The sequence below is a fragment of the Hemitrygon akajei genome, chromosome 12 (assembly GCF_048418815.1).
Source record: "Hemitrygon akajei chromosome 12, sHemAka1.3, whole genome shotgun sequence".
NCBI lineage: Eukaryota > Metazoa > Chordata > Chondrichthyes > Myliobatiformes > Dasyatidae > Hemitrygon > Hemitrygon akajei.
In genome coordinates this window covers 62244970-62265658 of record NC_133135.1, presented here as the reverse complement: position 1 = coordinate 62265658, position 20689 = coordinate 62244970, and the positions used below count along the sequence as shown (strand labels likewise).

Genomic DNA, 20689 nt, shown 5'->3' with positions numbered 1-20689 from the left:
TTGTAAAACATGATCTGCCCTGCACAAATCCATGCTGATTGTTACTAAGGAAGCATGCCTTTCTAAATGCACAACCACCCTATCCAATAGCTATCATACAAACTGAAGTCAGCCTCCCTGGTCTATAATTCTCTGGATTATTCCTATTTTGCTTCTTGAACAAAGACCCAAAATTTGCTACTCTCCAGTCCTCTGAGACCTCTCCTGTTGTTAGTGAGGACACAAAAATATTTGTCAAAGCCTCAGAAATAGCTTCACTTGTTTCTTTTGATATTCTGGGACATTAGCCCTTGGGGACTTATCCACCTTAATGCTCTTCAGAAAGTCTAGGAATACCTCCTTAATCTCAAAATGTCCCAGCACATTAACATACCTCATTCTGTTTCACTATCTTCCAAATCCTCTCCTTAGTAAATACCAACACTAAGTGCTCACTTTGTACCTCACCTACTTGATATGAATCAAAGCACATATTTGAGTGGACCTACCCTTGCCTTAGTCATCCTTGTGTTTTTAATATGCATAAAATCTCTTTATCCTGCTCACCAAGGGCATTGCATGGCCCCTTTTGGCCTTCTTAATTGCTTGCTTGAGTACATTCCTGATGTCTTTATATTCCTGAAGAGTCCAGTCTGATTTTGGCTTCCTAAATCTTACATATGCTTTATTTTCCTTCATGACTAAATTTAGTATCCCTTGGGTCATCCAAAGTTCACTTACCTTATCATCCCTGTCCTTACTCCTTATATGCTAATCCTGAACTCTATTTATCTGGTCTTTAAGCAATTCCCACATGTCAGATGTCAACTTGTCTGACAGCAGCTGTCACTTAGCTCCTGCCTTGTAATGCTCATAATTTCCCCACAAGTTTGTACCTTTCTACAATACCCAATTTTATCCTTTCTCATAACAATCTTAAATCTTAGTCCAAAACGTTCACCCACTATCAGGTCTGTCACCTGGCCTTGCTCATTTTCTATGACCAGTGTTCAATATGGTTTCTTATCTAGTTGAGTTTTCCAGGTACTGTTTTAGATGCATTGAAGAAATCCTGCCCAATCTAAGCCTCTCACATTAAGGAACTTCCAATCAATACTGGGGAAGTTAAAGTCCCCTACTATGAAAACCCTGTTGTTTCTGAACCTTTCCATTATCTGTTTACATATCTATTCTTCCACTTCCCAGTAGCTTTTGAGGGTCTATAGCAGGGGTTCCCAACCTGGGGCCGATAGACCCCTCAGTTGATGGTAGGGTCCAAGGCATTAAAAAAAAAGGTTGGGACCCCCAGGTTCAACAGCATCAGTGCAAATGTACTTTTCTTATTTAGGAGCCACCAAAATGGCCTCTATGGATGAGGCCTCCAGTGTGGGCTTTGAGTGCTCATCTGACATTCTCCCTCAAACTCTTTTAAACCCCTCTTTAACATGTTGAACTGCCATTCCTGTCCCTCATGCAAGCAGGCCGCTGTAATGGCAACAACATTGTAATTCTATGTACTGATCAAGGTGATCATAGCCCTCACAGTGAAGCCACTTGCATCATATTGTTAAGTAGCAGGAACCAGTACTATCAATAACAAAATTCAAAGCTCAAAGTACATACATGTCACCATATGCAACCCTGAGATTAATTTTCTTGCGGGCATACTCAATAAATCTATAGAATAATAACCATAACAGGATCAATGAAAGACCGCACAAACTTGGCCACACAACCAGTGTTCTAAAGACACCAAACTACCAAGCTGAGCAAATAAAAAAAGAAAGAATGATATCAAGAACATGAGATGAAGAGTCCTTGAAAGTGAGTCTATTGGTTGTGAGAACATTTTAATGATGAAGTTGAGTGAAGTTATCCCCTTTGGTTCAAGAGCCTGATGGTTGAGGGGCAGTAACTGTTCCTGAACCTGGTGGTGTACCAATGCAGGACTAATGGTATATTTTCATTCAGGAAGATATGCAGCTTGGAAAGAGAATCACAAGTGGTGAAACACACAAAAGCCTGTTAACCTTTTCCATCCAAGTGTTAGAATTAGGTAGTTCAGGAGATCACTCGGAGAAACCTTAGCAATTAGCAGAGATGTGTTTTGTAGGTGCCATGATGTGTTAATGTTAAACAGAATCAACGCTTAAGATTAGGATGTTGTTTAATGATCAAGCAGGCTGCTGGTGGTAACAAGGTTGACATTAATGGAGTTGCACACATCCAGCTATTTGGAGAATATAGAAGTCACATCCCTAATTAACAGCAAAACAACTTTTGGGAAGTCAGGAGAGGAAACCGATTTCCACCTCTACCCTTCTCCTCTAGTCATAGTTGTATGGCTGGTCTATATAATTTTAATCACAGAATAGTTAGAATGTATAAGGAAGCCACAGTCCACTATGTCTATAATTGCAAAACATTAGCAATCTAGCTAATTTCCACTCCCTTACCCTCTACTAGGAGCCAATAATTTCTTTATTTTCAAGGAGTTATCCAATGTTCTTTTGAATATTACAATTGAATCTGCCTCCACCAGATGTGCATTCCAGACTCTAATCACTCATTCCACTATTAGTCTTTTTCCAATCACCTTTGTTCTATATCCACTAGTTCTTGACCACTCTGCCATAGGAAGATCTATACTCCTGATTATTTTAAATAACTGTTGGATCCATTCACAAACTTCTTGGTTCCAAGGTTCTCCAGTTGTTACAAACGTGCCACAACTCTGAGGGGCCGAAGGGTACAAAGTAGCCCCCTCCTTTTCGAAAATCGCAAGATCGCTATTAATTCTGGTCTGGGGACCCAGGAAATGAGAGAGAGACGTTTGGAATGTGTCCTGGCCTCCACGATACAAAGCCACGGATAACGGCCATTGTCTCTTGGAGACGGAATTGTGTATTGAGCACTGTACTATTCATTGAAGCCCTCAGGGAATGAGCAAAGGGGGCTGGCTGGTTGAGGGATGGCATCATCCCAACCTGACTGACATCTGAGACCCCGTGAGTAAGGATAAAAGAGGGTCTGGGGAACAACCCCTTCAGACGCACCAGGAGAAACGCTAGAAATCCCGTGACAGCCGGTGGGGCCCGCGAGCGTCCTTTCCCGTTGCCTGGGATTGGCGGGACTTACCACGGAAGAACGGCCTTAGCTAAAAGGAGAAACCAACACCCACACAACTCTGGAAGGATCGACATCATAAAAAGGAAAAGCTGACAAGTTCTAAAAATCTGTCTTTTGATTCCAACCAAAGGCTGCAGCCTGCATGAACTAAATGACTTTTTATATTTCCATCGGACAATACATTATCCCCTAGACAACGATAGAGTTTATTTCTTACTGATTATTATTATACCCGCACTTTTAGATCTAGTATTGACGACATATAGTCTCTGTATGTTTGCATTGATAATATTTTTGTGTATTTTTACCAATAAATACTGTTAAAATAGTACCATCAGACTTCAATGGACCTCTCTATCTTTGCTGGTAAGTGACCCAGTTACGGGGTTCGTAACACAGTATATCTACATTAGTCAACCATGTACAAGTACATGTCATTCATCCCTAGTTTCATTTTGGTATACCTCTTCTGTACCCATTCTAAAATCTTTGCATTTTTCTCCAATGTGTAGTGCCCAGAGCTGGATACTATACTCCAGATGTGGCCAACTGCCTCTTACAAAGCTCATCATGATGTCATTGCTCTTAAACTCAATTGCTAAAATCGATAGTTCTGTCATGATTTCTTTACCACTTCCCCAACCTGCCTTGCCACTTATTGCAAACTATGCAAATGTTCCCCATATCTCTAGTTGGGAAGCCAGGAGGAGAAACAATTACCATCTCAGGCTTGCTCCTGTGGTCATGTTTGTAAACACAAAATAGTTAGAATGTGGAAAAGGGACACTCAGTCATTCAAGTAGACACTAGCTCAATATAAATGATTCAACTCATCCCCACTCTCACAGCTTTCCTAATGACCTTGCAAATCTGTCTTTTTAGCATCATATCATCCAATTTGTATTTCTTCATTATACTCCTCCCATCAAAATGTGAAGTTCCTCCACACTAAATTTCATTGGTACCAACCTGGTCAATAATCAATGGTGATGCTCAGGATAGCAACGATAGGGGATTTGATCATGAAATTTCAGAGGAAGATGATATAGTGTAGAGCTTGTAGGTGTTCCATCTGCTCCGGATACTGTCTCTCATTGTAACATATGGGAATGGGGGTCAGCAAGAGGAGGGTGCAGGGGTGAGGTCTGTTTTTACTGAATTTCTCATTTCCTTTTAGTCATCACCCATCTCAAGGCCAATTCAGTGCATTTTTTTAATGGACTTGAAACTCAGCTGTTCCATCAGATTTTATCTCTGGGCTTGGGCAATTCACACCAGCAAGAACAATGAAGATGTTTTAAATGAGTTTTCACCTCATCTGCAATGTGACAAGGGCTATTCTGAAGATGGAATTTGTAGGAGTTGGAATTTAGCACTGCAGTTTGGGCACAGTGAACTGCAGAAGTTCACTGAAACTGTGACTTCTCACCCAGTGTAGCCACTTCCTCCTGACCCCAAACCTCATTTATTTCCATTTGCTGTAAAATCAGCCTCTGGTGCAGTCACCATAATTTTACTTTGATCTTTGCCTTGGGAGATGTTGACCACTTGGGAGTAGCAATAAAAGGTAGAGCAGCCATAAAGCTTTACAATGCTCAACGGATGGCAGCTAAGAACATCACAGAGATGTGTACAGCCTGACTCAACCCCAGCTGAAGCCAACAGGAGCAGAAGGAAGAGGAATCTTTATGATTCCAGAAGGGTATGGGTGCCAGAGAAAGAATGAGCTTATGCAATTACTGCTTGTGTAAAACATATTAAGTTTACTATTTTTCACTGTACATGATTTAAAGGACTAACATTTTTCTCTCTTCCACCACTCATCCTATCTGATTATCTCCATCCAAACTGTTAGAAGCGTCAGCAGAAAACACTACATTGAGACCATGTGACCAAATGATGCACAGCACATTGTGGTACTTGATGCATGCATTTATCTCATCAAAGTTGGCCTGGGTGATCCATTATCAGATCTCACACACACTATTAACACAAATTAATGACAGTCTCACATCTTTGTGCAATGGTCTGTATGATTTCTGCTGCCTGGACTAAATCTATCAAACTCAAAGAATTGGTACAATTGCTTTCTCGTTATATCTGATGCCAACAAGCAAGCTTTCTTAATTGGACCAGAAATGCCAACTTGTAAAGAACACATTGTTCACAATCACAAAGTGAATCATTGAAAAACGGATGGAGGCAGATAACCCACATTTATTCTTGTTATTTACGGTCAATGTGGAATTTGGTACTAGAAGATTACTTGGAAAAATTATTCATTATGGTGATACTAGAAATTATAGTGGTAATATTGCTGACTCTATTTACATCATTTTGCAGTGATATCAGATATCATGATGATATCAGAGACCTGGCATACGACAGAAATTACGGTGACTGAATCAGAGGCTGATATCTGGTTACAATGATGTTGTAGATCACGATGGTGTCTGAAACCTAGCTGACTGCAAGAATTGTGCTGTGATGAGTGACAGTGCTTATATCACTGACAGTAAAACCTGGCTAAGATTGTATAGCTGGACATATGGGCTGAAAAACAAATAAGCAAAATCCAGCCGCATAATTCATTTGCTATTGCAAGTATGTGTTCTCTCTCAGGACCCAGCTGCATTGTAAATTAAACCAAAGTGGGACAGTTTGCTCAACGAGCAAACACGAGGAAATCTGCAGATGCTGGAAATTCAAACAGCAACACACACAAAATGCTGGTGGAACACAGCAGGCCAGGCAGCATCTATAGGGAGAAGCACTGTCGACGCTTCGGGCCGAGACCCTTCGTCAGGACTAACCAAAAGGAAAGATAGTTAGAGATTTGAAAGTAGTGGGGGGAGGGGAAATGCGAAATGATAGGAGAAGACCGGAGGGGGTGGGATGAAGCTAAGAGCTGGAAAGGTGATTGGCGAAAGTGATACAGAGCTGGAGAAGGGAAAGGATCATGGGGCGCACCTTTCCAGCTCTTAGCTTCATCCCACCCCCTCCGGTCTTCTATCATTTTGCATTTCCCCCTCCCCACTACTTTCAAATCTCTTACTATCTTTCCTTTCCGTTAGTCCTGACGAAGGGTCTCGGCCCGAAACGTCGACAGCAGTTTACTCAAACTCTCTTTTTTAAGTTAGTTCTATATCTGAATGCAGCAGACACTACCACCCAGAAATATCCTGGGCCGTTCAAGAGTTAAAGGTTAAACTGCTGGCAACTAATAAGATGAAGTTAAAAGAAAAGAATCATTAAACTAGTTTGGAAAATTATTATTTTCACTTTCTTTAAAACATTTTTATTTTTTCTGTCCAAGTAATGGAGGTTGGAAAAAAGACTGTGCAAGTTAATTGAATTGTTCAAAATTTGAGTCACATGATACATCTGCCTGGAATTCATCAGCTCAGAGCTGGTAACTCTAGTTTGGAAAAAAAACATAAAACTCATTCAGAGGACCCAGATAATAAAAAGCTAAGATATTTTCACAGCATATGTACATCAGGAATATAGCAACAAACCATTAATAGATATAGTCTCTATCAAGTAATTGCTATCCTTATTCCAGAAAAGAGCACTCAAATTTTTGCCTGTTACGCATATTGTTCTATGTTAGGACATCAGGATGGCTTTTTTGCAAACAATTACATGGTGTTCGCTTTGAAAAATAACCACATTGAAGAAAATACATATGCATACCACAATAAATATATAATTTTAATGAAGGTCCATTATGCATTGCTACTAACAGATGTCATGATGGTGCACCCTTCAATACTGCTTGCAAATAGAACATAAGCCAGCTGATTATCCTACCACTTTGAGAATTGCATCACAGTGCAGCAATTTTCAAAGCATGATTTTATTTTTGAGCAAGACTTTTTAATCCAGTTTGTAGATCATTTTCTACTTTCACAGTTTGAAATGCTGTGAACTTGTAGTGTATTAGGCTCTGCAGGCAAATACCTTAGAAATGCTCTGCATCATTTGTAATATCGACCAAAACCACTACTGCTTATCATGCCTCTCCTAGAACATGGCGAATTAATTTTAAATTGCCGTCTATTATTTCAGCAAATGCCACAACTTTATTGCATAATAAACAAGATGAACAATGAACCTACCATTGTGACTGAGGAAGGAATATTGGACAGGACAAAATATCCTGATCTTTAAAATGTACCTTTATTTTTAATGTTTATCCACCTGAATCACAGGTTCCGAGCCAGACTGGACCTTAACTTAACACTTCATGTACTGCCGTAGTGTATCAGTCTGAATGCCCTTTAATAAACAATCCTACACATAACATGTGAAAGAATGAAGGATGTGGGTAAAAAGAATAGACAAAGCTCTCTAAAATATACTTACGTAGATCACCAAAAGTTCCTTTGGTCACATTTTTAGCTCGTAGAATGCACACGGTTAATCTATGAGAAACCTGATGTTCTACCTAAAAATAAAACAAGAAAGAAAAAGTTTAAAATGTGCAAAGCCTCCCTAAACAAAGTCAAAAATGTTTCAAGATTAGGAAAAATATTTGATGAATTGTATGTATATAATTTATGCCTGTTTTGACTGTTACTCTACATGCTAAACATTCCTTTAAACCATGGCGGTACAATATCTACACTGGCTAAGAATGTAAGAGGCCTTTTCATGTTCAGTGGGTAGAATTTGAGAGAGTGCAATGCCTAATGTCTCTTGATGTCTATGCTGCAATTCAAATAAGAATGTAAACAACTCAAGGTCAGCAAAGAAACATCATTCTCCCACAAACCTTGCTGCAGGCCCACAAACTAAAGTTAGAATTATGGTATGTTAATAGTATTTGTCCCACTCTGCTCTACATTTCAATAACCCACAGCAGAAGAGAAGGTCTGACATCTGTTAATGATATATTAGTAACACTTCCCCAGGAACCTCCTTGAAGGGAAGTATATCCAAAATTGAAGGGCTGGGTGGATGCATATCTCAGTTTTTCCCTCCATTTTGAAATACTAAAAGGACATTTATCCTGCATCTCCACAATACTGAGTGACAACCTCCTATCAGCCAACCTACTTTCCAAAATCGTCAATGGTATTTTTTATACCTTAAACTTGGCCATTTGAAAGCACTACTGGCCAGTGACTCATTTTCCACCATTTACAAAGTTAAAGTGATCTAAACTCTTGGTGTCCAACCCTGAGCAAGTCCTGTTCACCTATGACTCAGTGCCTGCTGACATTACTTTGCTTAAATGAGAAACTGTTTAAATTTCTCACCCTTTTTAATCCTTCCATGGTCCCATGCCCCATCCACATTTCCAAAATCGCCCTCCAGTCCCATCTCCTCCATGAGATTTCTGCTTTGGTTTTATTCTGGTCTTCTGGTTACCTCTAAATATGATCACTCTACCATTGGAAGCCATTTCTTCAGCTGCCATGGTCTTTGGAATTCCCTCCCAAATCTGTTTGCCTTCATTAAGCTGCTCTGCAGAATCCTTGGGCCATTAGCCCTATTATCTTACGTAGCTGGTTGTCAATTTTCAATGATGATGCTATGAACCATCTTTGCAATGTTATGGAAGTTGTTGTCTAACATTTCTGTCTTTCAGTAATTTAAGTGAAATACAGCACAAAGTAACAAAATCATTATGAAGACCTAAGCCAACTGAGAGTCATGTTACATAATCATGAAATGACATTAAAAAATCTTGAATCTTCATACGTTTAACCCGAACACAGAGTACAGAAAGTGACTCTCCCACTTAACAGCAGTAATCATTCATACATTAAGTCCACAAAAGCTTATTTAAACCTGCAGCCAGCTGTCAAGGCACAGCCTTAGTAAATTCCTTCAATGACCAGGAAGTTTCAATTTATAGACAAACTCTTGATGTTGTATGTTAGCATCAATAAATCAAAGATCTTTACCCTATATTTGAAAGGAGTAATTATAACTAAACCTCTGAAAGTAGATTCAGAACATTTTTTTGTATAGATATACATTGAATGAACTAGACTCTAGTCACTAGAGGCAATAAATACTTACATTCCTAAAGGCAATAAGATGATTAGAACATGAATTCTTACCCTGAACAAAGGAACTGAATGACTTATTCTATTAAGAGGCAGCATTGAACTACTCGACGTGGTTCCTTTCATGTTCCTTGCCAGGATTGTGATTTTTTCTTTCTTCAGAGCATAGACAAAAGGTAACTCAATGGTGCTGAGAGGCTTACTTAAATCTTCTTTCATTTCCTTAGTAGGATTATTGAAAAGGTGGAGTCAAATGGAGAGAGGGCATCCAGTCAACCTCTCAACCCGTGATTCAGACAGTGCAAATCCTAAGCTAAAGGGCAGTCAACAGTTGGTTGATGATGCTAGGATCCTGCTGGTCTACTAATACAAGTCCTTTATTAAATATGATAAAATGTAATTGGTTTACTAAGGTCACACGTACTGAGATACAAGGAAAAGCTATCTATTGGTGTGCCATCCAGTCAAAAGTACATAGGGAAAGACAAAGAATACAAGATTTAGTGGTAGGGTTACAGAGGAAGTACAGTACAGATAGACAAAGTGCGAACGCCGTGACAAGGTAGACTGAGAGATCAAGAGTTCAGCTTTATCATACAAGAGGTCTGTTCAAGAAACTTACCACAGCAGGATTAAAGCAGTCCTTGAGCCAAGTGCTATGTGTTTTCAAGCTTTTGTATAGGTTGATTGGGTGATTAAGAAGGCTTATGGAATGCTTGCTTTTATTAGTTGAGATATTGAGTTTAATATGTTGCAGCTTTATAAAACTCTGGTTAGGCCACATCTGAAATGTTTTATACAGTTTGGTTGCTTCACTTATAGGAAGGATGTTGAGGCTTTGGAGAGGGAGCAAAAGAGGTTTACCAGGATGCTCGTTTAGATGGCATGTGCTATCATGAGAGGCTGGGCAATTATGGGTTGTTTACTCTGGAGTGGCAGAGGCTGAGGGAGATCTGATAGAGGTTTATAAGATTACGGGGGCATGGGTAGAGTAGACAGGGAGAATCTTTTTCCCAGCGTAAAAACGTCTAATACCAGACGGCATGCATTGAATTGACAGGGGGTAGGTTCAAGGGGGATATGAGGGGTAAGTTTTTTTAAACTCAGAGTGGTGAATTCCTAGAAGGTGCTGCCTGATATGATGGTGGAGGCAAACACAGTAGAGGCTTTTAAGAGATGTTTAGATAGGCACATGACTATGAGGAAGATGGAGGGATACAGAAATTGTGTAGATAGGATGGATTACCTTCTGGGATTTTTAAATTCACATTTTGTCTGGTTCAGCACAACATTGTAGGCCAAAGGGCCTACTCCTGTGCTGTACTGTTCAATGTTCTATGCTATTTCTGATCTGCACAGACTATGGTCTCTCTGTGAGGGAGTTAACGATCCAATTGCAGAGGGAGATAAAGAGGCCCAGATTTTAGAGGTCGCTGATTTGAACTGAAGGTATGATTGCATTGAATGCTGAGCTGTGATCAATAAATTGCAGCCTAACGTAGGTATTATTATTGTTCAGGTGATCAGAGGCTGAGTGAGATTGCACCTGCGAAATGCCTATTGTGGCAAAAGGCAAAGTGCAATGGGTTCAGGTCCTTGCTTAAGCAGAAATTGATTCTAGTCAGGATCTACCTCTCAAAGCATATCATCACAGTAAATACGAGTGAGCAATAGTCATTGAGGCAGCTCATCCTGCTCTCTATATAAAAACTGGTGAGAGTTATCAGTTGTGCCAAATTTCCTTAGCCTTCTAAGGAGAAAGTTACTGCAGTATTTTCTTGGCTATAGCCTCCATGTGGCTGGACACCTTGGAACAATACAAATGCCTTCAAAAAATCCATATCATTATTATTACTTGAGGAATGGCATTGTTTGTAGTTGTTCTATTTAACGAATGGATCTTGAAGCACCTAACATACTTTATATTAAAAGGAGTTTGCTGAAGTAGTCTCTTTCTATCAGAATTAAATCATTCTACACTGATCTTCAGTGACAATATTCAGTGTTCAGGCAACTTGCAATAGGAAATGCAGTGGAAGTAGAAGGGTTAGAACAACTAATACAGTAAGAGACTATCAGAACTCAACTTTGACCATCCAATAACACTAAAGAGAAATACAGATGGTTCCATTTAATTGGGTCATCAGTTAATCGAGGTAGCCACTTATTTGGGACAACCCAAAGAATAAAATCTAATCTAGAAAATAGCTGGGACTGCCTTTGTTTATTTGGGACAGCATGCCTCTTAACTGAGACAAGAGATTGTTGTCGAACAGCTTCTAACTAATGTCAGTCCTGTGCAACTTGTGTGGCTATTAGACACTGCACCATACTTGGAGTGAATAGTTTTTAAATAGATTCAGTTACATTTGTGTTCAAAGAGCAGTGATATCACTTTGTTGCCAAAAAATGGCGAGAAATAAGCCGTAAGACAATTCCAAACTGCCTTGCTCACCACAGTTTTGAGCATGAAATGGTTAGGAATGGAAATTATGTCAATTTCACTACATCAGCAAGTTAGGAACTATGAAGAATGTGAAGGTTTTGATAATCATCTTGAATGTTACAATAAAAATTAAGATATGGAGGATGCAATCATTAAAGTCAATCCATTATCTGCAATAGGTGTCTGCAATGATTTTGTTCATTCACAGTCAATCAAAAGAACATGGCAGCGTACACTGGATAAATTCCTCTATCAATAATTATTATGCACCAATACACAGTTTTTAATAGCACTATAGTAGTATTGGTTCTGTTCTAATTTGTTCTGTATTTCATTTAAACATACAAATTGTTACCCAGTTAAACGGTAGTTTGTTTTTTTATCTCTTTCCACGAAACTTCAGGTAATTAGCACTGCTGCTTAATTGGGCCAAAATGTACAGGTCTCGATGTATTCCAATTAACCAGAATCCACTGTATGAATAATCAAAAGATCTGAATCATTTGCCCATGATTTACTCAAAGTTAAAACTTTCTATTAAAAGGGCAAGTGTTCAATTGTTGAAAGAAATAGCTGAAAACAAAAAAAATATGGTATAAATATTTAATGGAGAAACTCTCTTAACCCATTTACTTTTCTGACCCATTGTTCTTCGATGATTTAGGCTAAAGAAGAAAATCTTACCATGATTAAAGCTTTGTTCTCCAAGTGCTATGCTGTGAGATATTTGTGGTTGGAAGTGTGGTAGGTTACCTTTAACCACATAAAGGTACTCTATCTCACTACGATAAGACTTAAAAGCCATGCTGCCTTCAAACACGATTCATTTTTTGTGGCTTCAGACCTTATTAAATGTTAGATATAAAACTATATGAGTTTCCACAGGCATCACAAAATGGAAAGCAGTTTGACTACACTCTAAATCACTCAGTACAAATCCATCAAACACCAGCTCTCAGACAACTCATCCAAACTCAAATGACAACTCCAAATGATAATGTTTTTTGCATCAAAATTCTTTCTGACCTCCAAAGTCTTTTGTTACCAGTTTGATATAATGGTCAGTGCTGACCTTTGATTATATTTCTTCACACAGATTGTGTCACATATTTCAAGCATATCAGCATGAAAATTAACCTGTGGCTTTACAGCACCATCCTTACCCATGCTCCTGGATGAACTTGGAAAAAGCTCTGAGAGTATCAAGATCCAAAGCATTGACGCTGTCTGACCTACTGAGCTCCTCCAGCTTTTTCTGTGTTATTCCGGATTCAAGTTTCTGCAATCTCTTGTGCCCCCCTGGGTTTACAGATTGCACTGGGAAAATCACCTTACAACATGAGCCACCTTGAGCTCCACATTGATCTGTGACACTTGCACAGACCTTGTCCTCTGTCACATTTCTATCTTCTGTCTTATAGATGTTGGAAAGTCTACAGAGTGTCATATGGTGAATTAAAGGAAACCCGTTGCTGACTTACTTTTAGAACTACGTGCACGTGAGTAGTCTGGTAAAGCTCGTAGTCAATGGTGACTCCATCAACAGGGAACGTGGAAATTGAAATCCATCAAAGTATCAATGGTGACTGAAATAATTGATACTCATCTTTTATCAGCTGACTTTTGAACATTTTTTTGGTCTTACTAGATGCAAGTATTGTTCATATTAATGGTGCAGCTTGGATCTTTTGTAGTAATATCCTAAGATACAGGATGTTTAACTTCCAACATCTTCCTTTGCTTGAGGCACAAATCTAGCGGATGGAGAATTATCACTTTGAGAGCCTTTCTTTCTACTCCTGAATCCCATACCTGAACAAATGTTGATTGATAGCAAGAACAGCCATTCACACTTCACCTCTAGAATTCACTGCTCTGGTCCAGGCTTGGACTAAAGCTGTGCTGAGGCATAGGGAAATAGCAATCTTCAACAAGACTGGATAACTGCCGGTAGTTGGAAATGTGTGGGAATAGCTTGGCCAGGGGTGTGGCAAGTTCTGGAGCACAGGCCTTCTATACTGCAGTTTGACATTTTCTTGTCCCACTGCTTTGCTGCACCTCCCACAGTTGTTCTTTGAAATCATTAAATTTATTTGCACCCTTCATATTTCATTAAACTGGATTTGTTTATGACACATATGGATAGAGAGCCAGATGGTGAATAGCCAAACAGTGTAACTTCAAACAGCATGCCATAAGAATTTTCCCATCACTCGTTCAAAATTCTTTCAAGTGACCAAGCCTCATGAACAGTACAAGAAACTCACAAAGCTAAAGGATTGAAATCTACTTTAAAGTTAATTAAAGGGGGGGGGGGGTCCAACTGAACCAACTTCACTGCCGTATTGTCCAAGGAGTCCACCGTGTTGCAGTTAGGGTCACCTTCAAGTCATTTCCTTCACCTTTGTTTGCACCCCCCGTCCCCTAGCTGCTAAAATCAGAGGCGATGCCAGCATGCACAGCCCACCAGTTAGTCACATGCTGGATTTATACAGCCAACACTTTCTTCCTACCAACATCCAATCTTCTATCCACCACCATCCCCAAAAGGTTCAATATCCCGTCAGCCTGTTCACCCAACTAAAGCAACCCCTATCCCCATCACCCTACAATCAATTACAGGCCCAATCCAGGGAGGAGAAAAAATGTGGGACAATCAGGCAGTGCTTTGGACTCTTGTGTGCAATTCAATTCAATTCAATTTTGTTGGGGACCTTGGAATTGGAATTGGTTTATTGTTATTACATACACTGAGATACAGTGAAAAGCTTGTCTGGCGTACTGTTCATAAAGATCAATTCATTACAAGGTACTTTGAGCTAGTACAAGATACAATGCAAAATACAGTGTAACAGCTACAGAGAAAGTGCAGTGCAGGTAGACAATAAGTGCAAGATCATAACAAGGCAGATTGTGAGGTCAGTCCACTTTCTCATACTAGGGAACCATTCAATGCCATCAGGTATTTATATCTTCTGCTCAACTGGAAAGGGAAGAAAAGAAAATGTCCGGGGTGGGTGGGGTCGTTGATTTTGCTGGCCGTTTTACTGAAGCAGCAAGTATAAACAGAGTCCATGGAAAGGAGGCTGGCTTACACAATGAACTGAGCTACACATGTCCACAACTCTCTGCCAGGCCCTTGCTACCTTTATGTACCTTCTCCGACATGTTACCGCATGCGTTGTCTACTGAGAATTATAGTGTGGGTAGTTTAATATTTAATGTTTACTCATCAGTGGGTAATTTAATATTTAATTGCTTAATTTAGTTTAAGTACTAGATTTTCTTAAATTTGCACTTTTCATTTGCAATGGTAGAATTTTGAAAAGGATGCAATAGTAACCAATTAGATTCGGTTATCTGATGTCTGCTGATTCAGAAATATGAAACCTGGACATACACATATGGGCTCTGCTAAATGAAAATCCATTTTAGCACAGCATACAAAGACCAGTGAGTGAATTGTTCACATTTGGATGTTCAGGTGTCAGGAACCTGGAAAGTAATCCAACTTTAAGAAGTAATTACAGTACATAAATCAGACAATCAATGGTGGGTAGATAATGTGCTGAAGCTGCAACAAGTGGGAGCTCATGGAAACCACTGTGAAACAAGACTGGCGAGGTGCCGATAGTTGGAAATGTATTGCAAAAACAGCTGAAGAGACTTGGGCCAGATGAGCTGGAATCTGAGATTCAGACACTGCCAGGAATCATGGAGGGGATTAAAGTTTGCTCCAAGAGACAGCCACGTCCCATGGATTAAGATCTACATGATTGGTCAGTCAAGGGGGAAAAGAAGGGCATGAAGGTTTAACATAAAACATAGAAATTTACAGCATGTTACAGGCCCTTCGGCCCACAATGCTGTGCCGACCATGTAACCTACTCTAGAGACTGCCTAGAATTTCCCCAGCGCATAGCCCTCTATTTTTCTAAGCTCAGTGTACCTATCTAAGAGGCTCTTAAAATACCCTGTTGAAGCTGTAGACTCTCTAGAGATAACCTTGTACAAGAGTTTAAAGAGGAAACAAGCATCCGGGCATTTTATTTTTTTTGATCTAACACTGGACAAAGAAAAAGTCATCAGGCCATGCAATATCTGTTGAGGCAAAGGGATGGTCAATGAGAAATTCTATTAATAATCTAGCAGTCAAATAGCATTTAGGGAAAAATTATAGTGATATGATAATGTTTTTGTAAAAGGAATAAAAACAATTTCATTCAAGCTAGAATCAGGATCTTAACATCTAAACAAAATTATCCATGCAGTTATGAAATGTTACTTGGCTGTGGAGGGTTGGGGAAATAATTTAAAAGAGTTGACAGTAAACAGGCATAACTAGTACTTTTCACACTTTGCTGCAAATTTCTTTCTTTCTAAGGCACAAACAAAAAAAATCAGTAGGAAATGGCTTATCACCAACGTGCACAAAGCCTGAGGATTAGGACAACGTCAGGCTCCAGCAAAGAGGACCAGAAAATTGCTAAGGGTAATTCCAGCCAAAAGCAAAATGGTAACAGATTCCATAAATATGCAAAAAGAAACACAAATGTAAAAGTTAACCTGAGTGCCATAAAAACAGACTGGAGTGACATCCTAACAGCAAATAAGTTAAACAAATATCTGCTGCCTTCATGAAGGAGACCTATAAATAATCAAGTATAGGGAAAGAAAGTACACTGGCAAAAATCGGCCACTGAGCACATGACTCAATCTACACCCAGTTCTATCCAAAAAGGGCAACAACACAGCTATGTGTGTCACAGAGCTCCAAACCCCACTGACATTTCCCTGCTAACGATATGTAGTTTGATCTTGGTTAAAAAAAAGTCATTTTTTTTAAAATGATGAAATTTTGCTCAGCTCATTCATCTTATGAATATCTGTGGCAGATGAGCATGGACCTTTTTGAACAGAAACTACTATTCAATTTACCAGATGAAAAGATAATGAAACCAGTTTTAGTCATGACTTTCAGAAGGGAATTGGACGTGTATTTGAAAAGGAATACTGGCTAGTCTCCAGTCCTCTGAGATCTTGCCTGTGATTTAAGAAAAGGATACAAATACCTCTGTCACATTCCCAGAAATATCCTCTCTTGCCTCTGTCTGTAGCCTGGGACAGACCCCATTATGCCCCAGTGACGAATCCACCTTACTATACGTCAAGTGACTTATCACCTCCTCCTCGATGTCAACACATCACAGAACATAAGCATACTCCTGCAACACACACAAAATGCTGGTGGAACACAGCAGGCCAGGCAGCATCTATAGGAAGAAGCACTGTCCACGTTTCGGGCCGAGACCCTTGTGTGTTGCTTGAATTTCCAGCATCTGCAGAATTCCTCGTATAAGCACACTCCTCCCTGACTTCACCATCCTCCATGTCCTCCCTCTCAGCGAATACTGATGTGAAGCAATTCTTCAGGATTTCACCCACTTTCACTGGCTCCAAGCACGAATAACCTCCTTTGTCCTTCAGTGGTCCTACCCACTCCCTTTAATCTATGTATATTATGACTGATATTTTAAAATTCTTTTATGGACAGAAGAGATGAAGGTTTAATGCAAAAACTATTCTGTGACTTCTTCTGGAACATCCATGTATGTGAACATCACTTGATGAAACAGTCAGGCATTCTGACTTCACTTGTCCTCTGGGATCAAGAACAACCACAGTGGCAACCAAGCAAAAAGAAGGGGAAATAATTCAAAGTTGCTCACTGTTCTGGTGCTAACAGGCAAGTCTATTACACAATTCAAAATTAGGCCATTTCCTGGATGTTCTTCAAATTTCAGTTTTTGCAGTCACATGGCCCAGATTACACCAAAGACAGGAATGGATACAGGTAGTACAAGTCAATATCTGCACATTAACTCAATACTTAGCAACAAAATTGAATGAACAGGCAAAGGGAAGTGGTTATTTTACCTGAAAATTCTTTTTAAATGTAAAAAAATGGGTGCGAGAGTCTGTAAGTAATTGAAATTCCCACCTCTGGCAATGGTATCCAAATACAACAAAAAGCTGTAGGGGACTTAAGCCCACAAAATAACAATGGCCAACAAATGAAATTATAGTAGAATCTGTAAGCAGTTGCACAAACAACCTAGAACAACTTAGAAAATGTTTCAACTTACAGACTTTTAACTCAAAAATACTTTTGAGTACTCTCATGACAGTATTTTTGCAATATGCACTATATTTACCAAATGCAGTGCACTCTGGTTAATTAGGGCAGCAGTTTACTTGGGACAACTCTTAAAGAACACCAACTAAATCGAGAAAATAGCTGTGATTCCCTTCGTCTGTTTGGGATACCATACCACTAATGTGGGCAGGAGACTGTTGCCAAAGTTTCTAACTAGCATCAGTTGCATGGCCGTTGAGACACCACACAATGCTTAGAGTGATCAGTTTTTAAATAGCACCAGTTGTGTGTGCTTGTGTCGAAAAAAAACTGCGAGTTGTCACTGAATGGTGGTGAGAAATCAGCAGCAAGACAACTCAGAACTGTTTTGCTCACTGTGGTTGAAGCATTCTGACTTGGAGATGCCAGAAATTGCTGGGAGTAAAAAATTTAGTCATTTCACTACTTCAACAAGTTAGGAACTGTGAAAAATTTGAAGGTATTGACAATCATCTTGAATGTTACAATGAAAATGGAGATTTGAAAGATGCAATCATCACAAGCATTGATAGATAGATAGATAGATAGATAGATAGATAGATACAGTATTCATCCCCATGGGGAAATTCAACTTTTTTCCAATGTCCCATACACTTGTTGTAGCAAAACTAATTACATACAATACTTAACTCAGTAAAGAATATGATATGCATCTAAATCACTATCTCAAAAAGCATTAATAATAGCTTTTAAAAAGTTCTTAAGTCCTGGCGGTAGAATTGTAAAGCCTAATGGCATTGGGGAGTATTGACCTCTTCATCCTGTCTGAGGAGCATTGCATCGATAGTAACCTGTCGCTGAAACTGCTTCTCTGTCTCTGGATGGTGTATGAAGGTATTCCATTATTTGCGCCAGGTGTCAGCACTGATTTTGTTCAATTACAGTCAATCAAAAGAACACAGTAGATGAATTCCTCCGTCAATAACTATTAGGAACTAATACATAGCTTTATAGTAATTCAGAGGTATTGGCGGTGTTCTATTTGATTCTATATTTCATTTAAATATATAAATTGTTACTCAGTTAACAGTAACTTGTCTCTTTATACCTTTAAACTACTTCCATGAAACTTTGGCTAATTGGGGCAGCCACATAATTAGGCCAAAATGTACTAGTCCCCATGTATCCCAGTTAACCGGAATCTACTGAATTCCTGTTTTTTCCCTTCAAATTGCAGTTCTTCCTCCTCCATTATTGCTTCTTACCTAATGCAATCCTTCAGTTGACCTGATGCTCATGTTAAATATATAGAACAGCACAGGAACAGGCCATTCAGCCCACAATGTTGTGCCAAACCAGCTAAGAGCAAATTGAAACACCCAAACACTAATCCTTCCCATCTACACCATGTCCACATCCCTCCATCTTCCTCACACTAATGTGCCTATCTAAACTTCTCTTAAAAGCCTCTAACGTGTTTGCCTCTACCACCATACCAGCACATTCCAAGCATCCACCACTGAGGAAAGAAAAACTACCCCTTGCATCCCCTTTGAACCTATCCCCTCCTAGCTCCAATGCATGCCCTTTGGTGTTAAACATTTCAACCCTGGGGAACAGATACTCCTTGTCTACTCTATGCCGCTCATAAACCTCTATCACTCTTCCTCTCCCACTATACACTCGCAGAAGTCTAAAACTCGCAGCTGGTGTGCAAAACTTTTCATATTGCATGTCTACTGACCATAGCAAGGAGCTGGAAAGGATCCCTGGCATTTTGGAGAATTCAGGAGTAATGAAAAGGAAACACAAAAGTAAACTTGGAGTTTCAGTCACAGCAGCAACCAGCAGAGGGGTTAGCAAAGATAATCAAAAACAGGGAGGCAGGCAGAAACATAGAAAATAGGTGCAGGAGTAGGCCATTCGGCCCTTCGAGCCTGCACCGCCATTCAGTATGATCACGGTTGATCATCCAACTCAGAACCCTGTACCTGCTTTCTCTCCATACCCCCCCCCCCCCGATCCCTTTAGCCACAAGGGCCATATCTAACTTCCTCTTAAATATAGCCAATGAACCGGCCTCAACTGTTTCCTGTGGCAGAGAATTCCACAGATTCACCACTCTCTGTGTGAAGAAGTTTTTCCTCATCTTGGTCCTAAAAGGCTTCCCCTTTATCCTTAAACTGTGACCCCTCGTTCTGGACTTCCCCTTTATCCTTAAACTGTGACCCCTCATTCTGGACTTCCCCAACGTCGCAAACAATCTTCCTGCATCTCGCCTGTCCAATCCCTTTAGAATTTTATACGTTTCAATAAGATCCCCCCTCAAACTTCTAAATTCCAGTGAGTATAAGCCTAGTCGATCCAGTCTTTCTTCATATGAAAGTCCTGCCATCCCAGGAATCAATCTGGTGAACCTTCTCTGTACTCCCTCTATGGCAAGGATGTCTTTCCTCAGATTAGGGGATCAAAACTGCACACAATACTCTAGGTGCGGTCTCACCAAGGCCTTGTACAACTGCAGTAGAACCTCCCTGCTCCTGTACTCAAATCCTTTTGCTATGAATGCCAACATACCATTTGCCTTTTTCACCGCCTTCTGTACCTGCATGCCCACCTTCAATGACTGGTGTACAATGACACCCAGGTCTCGTAGCACCTCCCCTTTTCCTAATTGGCCACCATTCAGATAATAATCTGTTTTCCTGTTCTTGCAACCAAAGTGGACAACCTCACATTTATCCACATTAAATTGCATCTGCCATGAATTTGCCCACTCACCTAACCTATCCAAGTCACCCTGCATCCTCTTTGCATCCTCCTCACAGCTAACACCGCCGCCCAGCTTCGTGTCATCCGCAAACTTGGAGATGCTGCTTTTAATTCCCTCGTCTAAATCATTAATATATATTGTAAACAACTGGGGTCCCAGCACTGAGCCTTGCGGTACCCCACTAGTCACTAGAAGAGCTTAACAGT

At 39.8% G+C, this 20689-nt stretch overlaps 1 protein-coding gene across 5 annotated transcripts in view; it reads right to left on the bottom strand.

Annotated features, from left to right (window-relative positions):
* LOC140737090 (cytosolic phospholipase A2-like) overlaps window positions 1-20689 on the bottom strand; it is a 240955-nt gene that overhangs the window by 107332 nt on the left and 112934 nt on the right. For 4 of the 5 annotated variants that reach the window (XM_073063260.1, XM_073063261.1, XM_073063259.1 and 1 more), the window contains one exon: window positions 7477-7558. In XM_073063260.1, coding sequence (XP_072919361.1) covers window positions 7477-7558 — 82 coding nt within the window. Of the gene's footprint in view, window positions 1-7476; window positions 7559-9182; window positions 9259-20689 lie in introns of those variants that run through there. The other variant, XM_073063258.1, reaches the window with a different exon arrangement.